The sequence below is a fragment of the Hydra vulgaris genome, chromosome 11 (genome assembly GCF_038396675.1).
Source record: "Hydra vulgaris chromosome 11, alternate assembly HydraT2T_AEP".
NCBI lineage: Eukaryota > Metazoa > Cnidaria > Hydrozoa > Anthoathecata > Hydridae > Hydra > Hydra vulgaris.
The window spans coordinates 22,864,211-22,872,500 of record NC_088930.1 but is presented as its reverse complement, the minus strand read 5'-3'; the positions used below and the strand labels follow the sequence as shown (position 1 = coordinate 22,872,500).

Here is an 8,290-nt window from a genome sequence, read left to right as displayed (position 1 = left end):
ATTGGAACCTAACTGGCAACATTTAAAATGATTTTCCTTTTTCTGTGTGTATATTCTATCTTTGCTGAGGTTTTTGTATTCAACATCTTTTTTGTTTTAGAATTTTCAAGTACACATATATATGGTGAACTGGTAACTATGGCAGCATGTTGAACAGATCTTCGTTTTCTTGATGTTTTATTAAGAGATACAGACTCATCAAGCAGTTGGGCAAATGTTTTAGCGACAGAACTATTGCATCGTTTTGAATTAGAATGTGTTCTTGTTTGATTGGTCTGGTCGATTGTTACTTTTTCCTGTGAATCACTGAGTGTGATGTTACAGGTGTTCTGTTCTTGATTTGTCACTGCGGCTGCTATGAAATACTTCATCTGTGAAAATGAGGCGATTAAAAGGATGAATTCTTGATTTACGAAATCCGCTCTTAGCATTACTCACTGAAGCAGCGTCACCATAAGCAGTGCTGAACAGACTTCTGAATTCAGCTTCTTTTACTGGTGTACCAGGGTGTTGGCGGTGCCATGACTGCACTACTGAATTGTATCGTGAGCTTAAGGATTTAAAAAAATAAATATTTAGTGGCTGCATTTTATGGGTACAATGACTTGGAAGGCTTAATATAATCACATTGCTTCTGCGAGCTTTTAATATCACTTTTATGTTCTTTACATGACAGCTATGACCATCTAATATAAGTAAAGTTGGTGTATTGCAGTTTGATGGTTGAGTAAATTGTAAGAAGTTGTCAAACCAGATATCAAACAGTTCTTCATTTATCCAACCATTTTTTGTTGCAACACCAAGTGCTCCTTGGGGTGCTTGATCCATAAAAGATGGCTTCATACGTACACGAGGAAAAATAATCATAAGAGGCACATATGCTCCAACAGCACTCACACAGCATAACACTTTAATGGTTTTGTCTTTTTCTAAACTTGTTATTGCTCCTACTGATCTCTTTCCTTTCAGAGCAACAATTTTACCAGGAGTATGACAAACTGAAAATCCACTTTCATCAGTATTAAAGATGCGACTTGGTGGGATTACAATTTTTCCATACTGATTAAATATAATTGACTCTAAGACATCGAAAAAACGATCAACTTTCTCCTTGGTAAATCCGGATGCACGTGCCATGAAAGTTGGTTCTGGTTTTTCTTAAAGATAAGTTTGAGTTTGAGTTTAAAAATGAACGTATCCAATCTTCTCCTGCACATTGACTTATTTTGTTAAATTTATGTGGGATGCAATTAACTTCACAAAAACGATATGCTAGACGCTTTATGTCTATCTTTGTTAACCCAAATAATCTTTTTTCTATTTCAATAATAATGCTAACTAATTCAGTTTCTTGAACTTTGCTTAATGTTCTAGGTCTACCAAGAACTTTGTTTAAATCAGTAGCATTTTTAACTTTATTTATATAACGTCTCAATGTCTGTCTTGGTATGCCAAATAATTTTGACGCATTCTTTTGACTTCTTCCATGTCTTAATACATCATCAACTGCTTTTTTCAAATTTTCAAAACACCATTCAGCTCTTTGAATTTTTATTTTACTATCTCTTAGCATCTAAGAGAAAGCAATAAATGCTGATAACAATAATAACTAATATATATATATATATATATATATATATATATATATATATATTATATATATATATATATATATATATATATATATATATATATAACAAAATAACTTTTAAAATAAAACCCTTCGATTTTTTAATAAAATAACCGAGCGCGTGTTAGAAATTCGGACATAATGGCGACAAGTTAACAATTTCATGCTAATATCAACGGGTTATATGAGCATGCTCAAATTACCTAGAAATAGTATGTTTTAATTCCATGAGCATAAAATGTTCAAATCATATAGATTTCACTTGATAATTCAACATATGTTTAACTTTATAATTTTTCATAAAAAAATACAAAAAGAACGACTTGAACAACAATATTTAACTCCATAGACCATTTTATTTGTATTAAAATTGTTTAAAAAAACAAATTTTTTTACTGCCTTTTAAATATAAAGTACCCACTAATAACTTCATTCCGCAATAAAATAAACAGAATGATTTATGTAATCAGTATATAAAAGGGATTCAAAAAATGCAAAGCTTTTGGAATTTCAGCGAATGCAAGATAGAAAACTTCAAGTATGCTCATATTACCAAGGTGCTCAAATTACCCTAATCTACCCTATGTATAGATATATATATATATATACATTTATATATGTATAGATGTATATATTTTATTATTATTATCTTAATATTTATACTGTAACTTAATAGTAGTAGTGTCGTTTCACTTTTGTTTTTAAAGTAGTTTTAATTAGTTACTAGGCTTTTCCGATCTTTAAATGCGCGTTTTCAAAATGCACGCGGACTTTTGAGCAAGAGAGAGCTATGCAAGAAAAATCTTTTTACTTTTTGAAATTTAACTATTATTTATTAGTTGAAATATTAGATAAATTTAATAGCAATATTAAGATCATATTATAAAAAAGTAAGTTAAGAAAATAGTTAAGCAAATTGTATATTACATTTTTATTAGATAAAAAGTAGAAAAGGATCTTTTTACTTTTTTTAATTGTTTATATTTTCGTATTTTGTTCGTATTAGCTACTCTTTTATCTTTACTTATAGCTTTTTTCTAGCAGTTTTTATTGAGCTTATTTTTAACTTTTAAGAAAGTAAGTAGGGGTATGGAAAGTAAGTAGGGGGTATGGATGAGGCCTTACAATTTTTTATGAGTTATACCAATACTTTATCATCAAATTGTTTATTACTACTTTTAAATTTATTTATTAAAGAAAAGAAAAAAAAGTTTCCAGAAGTACTAAATTATTACAATTCAATATACATTGTACATTGAAAATTATTACAATTCAATATACAATGTACATTGAATGCAATTATTTCAAACTTTGCTGACTTTATTATGTCGATTATTATTTTATTGACATTGACATCTCTGTAATCCTATTACCCATTTTTGCTTCTTTTTTTATACAAGATTCTGCATTTATTATTATTTATTAGAAAAGATCACAATTCGTAAAATTCTTTTACGTTCATTTATTATTCAGTTGTAACAGTGGTATTATTACTGGTAATATATTTAATGATAACAGTGAAATTGAAATGGATAATATTAGGTTTGAAGAAGGTATTTGTGTAAATGGTAATCCATCCAGTCGGCGTTACGTCACACCGTATTAAAAAGCATTGTTTTGAAATTAACCATCTTGAATTGGGTGAAAACAAACTAAAAAATCAGTAGCGGTTTGCTGAGTTAAATTTATAAAAAAATGCTAAAAAATTGTTGTGCAGTAGGTTGCACTAACAACTTAAAAAAAATCTAGAATTTAAGTCAACCTAAAGATGAAGTACTTCGAAGAAGTACTTCATTCAGTGCTGTATATAGTACATAGTATAGTATATAGTATATAGTAGTGTATTGAGCAGGCAATGATCTAAATTTTTTGATGTTTATTTTTGTTCAGCACCTTTTGTTACTGGTGGGTTACTTTTAATTTACATTTTAATTTAGTATTTGCAAATAAATATCAAAATATCAGTACTTCTTATACCCTGAACTAACCAAATAAATATGTAGATAGCAATGAAAGGCAACATTTTGTTTAAACAGATATTTAAAAGCATGTAAAAATAAAGCAAAACCACCTGAAAGATTTATGTCACTGACATTTTTCCGCTTTATCTTTTGATTAACTTTCAAGATAATTTTAGGACATAAAGTTATTGTTAAATTAAATTTTCTTGACTTAGCGTATAAGAAAAAATAGTTTGTTTTCCCCTATTCAATATGGTTACTTTCGATTTCGCGTATAGTCACGTGATTCCGACTGGATGGAAAGGCAACTTGAAAATAATTATTGTCAAATGAAAGAGATAGAACTGGGCATTATGAAATTATTTGTCAATAATATGTAAGAAATACTGCTCAATGAGCAGAAAACTTACTTGCCAGAATTCAGTGTCAAGCGGTATTAATGTCTGTTAATTTAAGTTTATTTAAGACACTTTAGAACAAAGTGAAGTATGAATTTGACTATTTATAGTAATAATTAATAACAGTTTCAAATTTAAATGACTTTTTTTTTTGTGTGTGTAATTTCAAACATAATTATGTTTTTTCTTTTTTTTTAGTTGCCTTTGTCATCACTTGATTATTTTGCTAACTGTTGAAACATGGTTTAGTTTAGTATACTTAATATGTGAAATTTACTCTATTAACCATTAGTCAACAGTTTGAGAGAAGTTAAAACCTAATTAGGAAATGCTAAAAATAAATTTTAGCTAGGGTAAAAAAATTTTATTTATTGGTAACATAACCAGTTATTATTATTTGTTGCATGTCTTTTTAATTTTTTTTTAACATACTGAATTGGAAACACTATTTCTTTCTCTCTCTCTCTTTTAAATAAGACTTAAATGAGAATTAGTACAGGGAGAATTGATAAAACTTATGTAATTACTGAGGTCTTGGGTATTTTTAATACAACAGTTGATAGTGACCACGTATGAGAAATATTTTACGAGTTGCATGCTATTTGAAAATATAACTATTCAGATTGGTCAACTATAATTGTCCCTTGATTGTTCAAATATTGTAATAAATAAAAAAATTTTAGTTTCAATTATTTTAGTCAATAAAATATCTTATTAAGTTGTGATGTTATTTGCAAGTGTTAATACGTTGTGTTGTCTAGCCATTTTATAATCTTTTCTTTGTTAATTATTCTGGAGACACGTTAATGTGTCCTTACAAATACCTTATGCTTTGTGGTATTGTTACTGTGTTTTGTGTTGATAGAACTGTGGTTATCCTAATTCTTCTACTAACATCAAAATGCAAATAATACTTTAGTAATTAAAAATTGTAAATTTTATTTTCCTCACTTTTTTTAGGTATTGGCAGGCTTTACTTGACTTTCCTTTTCTGGTACCTGCTGTGTTGTGACAGATTTTAAAAAGAACTTAACATATATTAATGCAGTCTTTTTATGTCGCCAACTATAAGCAATGCCATTGCTGTTATGAAGTCAAACTTAAAATATTATTTATAGATAAATTTGTTATTAATTTTATTTTTAAGATAATATATCAAGTTATTATTATGTTTTTATTGTTATTAATGATTTAATTACTTATAACCCGTATTATTGTTATTAATGATTTAAATACTTATAACCCGTATTATTGTTATTAATGATTTAATTACTTATAACCCGTATTATTGTTATTAATGATTTAATTACTTATAACCCGTATTATTGTTATTAATGATTTAATTACTTATAACCCGTATTATTGTTATTAATGATTTAATTACTTATAACCCGTATTATTGTTATTAATGATTTAATTACTTATAACCCGTATTATTGTTATTAATGATTTAATTACTTATAACCCGTATTATTGTTATTAATGATTTAATTACTTATAACCCGTATTATTGTTATTAATGATTTAATTACTTATAACCCGTATTATTGTTATTAATGATTTAATTACTTATAACCCGTATTATTGTTATTAATGATTTAATTACTTATAACCCGTATTATTGTTATTAATGATTTAATTACTTATAACCCGTATTATTGTTATTAATGATTTAATTACTTATAACCCGTATTATTGTTATTAATGATTTAATTACTTATAACCCGTATTATTGTTATTAATGATTTAATTACTTATAACCCGTATTATTGTTATTAATGATTTAATTACTCATAACCCGTATTATTGTTATTAATGATTTAATTACTTATAACCCGTATTATTGTTATTAATGATTTAATTACTTATAACCCGTATTATTGTTATTAATGATTTAATTACTCATAACCCGTATTATTGTTATTAATGATTTAATTACAGGTTGCTTACTGCTTGTTGTACAGTGTAAAAAATGTCTGCAATATAAATAGAACTTTCACAAATATATCACAAATATGACTTTTTACTTTTTTTACAAGAATGTTTATTTATGAATATAGTTCTACTTTTTTTATTGAAATCAACTAATAGTTGATTTCAATAAAAAAAGCAGCGTATAACTATTTTTAGTTATATTTTGATATATTGTTATATCAAAACATATTTAAATAGTAGTACTAAAACAACTACAATAAAATAATAGCAAGTATTATTTTATTGTAGTTAGTTTATTTAATAAAAAGTTTTTTGTAAAGCTACCTAAATATTACCTGATATTTGTATTTAGCCTTGATTCTTAGGAGCTTTTTAATGAAATCCAGCAGTACTAATTAGTGAAGAAAAGTAAAACAACAGCAAAAAGAAAAAAAGGAAACTGCAGTATACATTTAGCGTATATTAAATAAAAGGAATTTTATTCAGTTCAAAAGATCTTCTTTTCAATAAACATTGAAATATCTAATTTTTTGTAGTATAATAATTTTTTTATTAATTTTAAATAATACAGACAAAGTATTTATTCAAAGAAAACCTTTTTGTTCCTGCAACTTTTTGTATAAAAGTATTTAGTTAATAAATATTAGGTTGTTAATCAGAATGTTGAGTGTATGATGAAAGAGGTGTTTCAGTGTTTTGAAGCTTTGTTGTTGAGTTTGTTGTTATTGTTGTCTTAGGCAGCTGCACTTTATTCTCAAGTTATGTAATAGTCATTGATGCCTGTTTGAGAAGCCATAATTCTTCTTTTATATTCATTTTTCTATTTTACAAGGTCAGTAGGGATATTATGTATGTATGTTTGTATGTATGAATCAGTTTTGTTTTAATTGTAAGATTAAAAATACAGCATACTTCAAGTTCTGGAAAGTTAGTAAGAAAATAGAAAGAACTAATTTCGTGCTCAGCTTCTAAAGCAGATGGAGGAAATCTAAGGAAATTTAATAACAAGTTGGCCTTTTTTTTTTATAAACTATTTTCGTAAACCTTCTCATGGAAACTCAGTATGCGGAAGTATGCTTGCGATTTAATATTATGCTTCTAATTACTATTATCTTGTTTTAGGTGTGGATTTTTTCTAATTCTCATGTACACATATTATTTACGCTTATGCCACCTCAAGGGTTATGTTCACCATGGTTAAAAAACTGCTTGCATTGCAACCAGGCACTAAAGCAACTTTTTCATATACTATTTATCTTTTCATCATATGATAGCAGATTTTATTTTGAAAACAGGTTTAGAAGTTTTACATTGAAAAAAAAACTTGATTTTAAAATGAATTTGATTTTAACTTGAATTTAAAATCCTCAACCATATTGAAAAATTGAGAATCAGTATGTCAGGTAGCCTTTTTTTTAAGGTAATTAAAACGATCCTAATATAACTGTTTTTTAAAGGTAAATTAAACAGTCATTCTGAGGGTCTTATTATATGGAATGACAGGTTTACTTTTGATAAAATAACACGTTTGTTATTACAGTTAGTTAAGGATGACGGTCTAGTGTTTATATTTAAAATATGCAGGTGTCAGATAATATATATTATCTGACACCTGCATCAAGACATACAAATAGGTATTACTTAACTTTTATATTGTTTTTTTAAAGATGCGTCCACAGCTTTTTAATTAACTATGTTTTTGTTTTTTTTAAACTCGCTATTAATGTTAATATTCTATTGGTTTTATTTACATTTTGTTGAATGTAGATACACTAATACTAAGGAGTTACTTGCAATCAACTCGCAAATTGATATAAGCCTTTCAAAAGGTGTCTTTAAAGACTGAAAAGGTTTGTTTATTATGTTTATTCTAGTATCTCTTAAGTGGTTGATTTCCTTATTTCGATTAATATATCAATGTCTTCTTTCAGGGCAACATTAAAAGTCTGCAGATCGCTATGTGAAGCGATTTTCGTTTAACGTTATTGTTTCTTTACTGTATGTAGTATCCAAATGAAGTGTGAAATGTTTCTTTTTATATTGAAAAGATTTTAAAAATAGAATCGCCAAACGCAATTTAAACATTAATTTATCGAGATTATACATACCCGACAGCAAGGATATAATGGTTCCGCACTGGACAGCAAGGATATAATGGTCCCGCACTGTGTAGGCTGCCGCGCTGGACCAGCTGCGGCTGCCAATGTTGGCGAAACTCTGTTTTGCACTAAGTATTTCTCATGGACCAGCCGCGGCTAGCCAGTGATGGAAAAACAGTGGCTAGCCACTACAGGAAAAGAACTGGCAGAAAAATGGTTAACCATTACAATTGAGAAATGTCAACTATTGTTCGAATAGTTGACATT

General features: G+C 27.3%; 1 protein-coding gene across 1 annotated transcript; it reads right to left on the bottom strand.

The window, feature by feature from the left end:
* Positions 1-318: 318 nt before the first annotated feature.
* LOC136086931 (uncharacterized) lies at positions 319-1,573 on the bottom strand. The gene is made up of 2 exons (XM_065809431.1): positions 1,267-1,573; positions 319-1,157 (listed from the first exon to the last, which is right to left on the bottom strand). Exons 1-2 carry the CDS (start codon positions 1,571-1,573, stop codon positions 319-321), a joined length of 1,146 nt encoding a protein of 381 aa, XP_065665503.1.
* Positions 1,574-8,290: the final 6,717 nt, after the last annotated feature.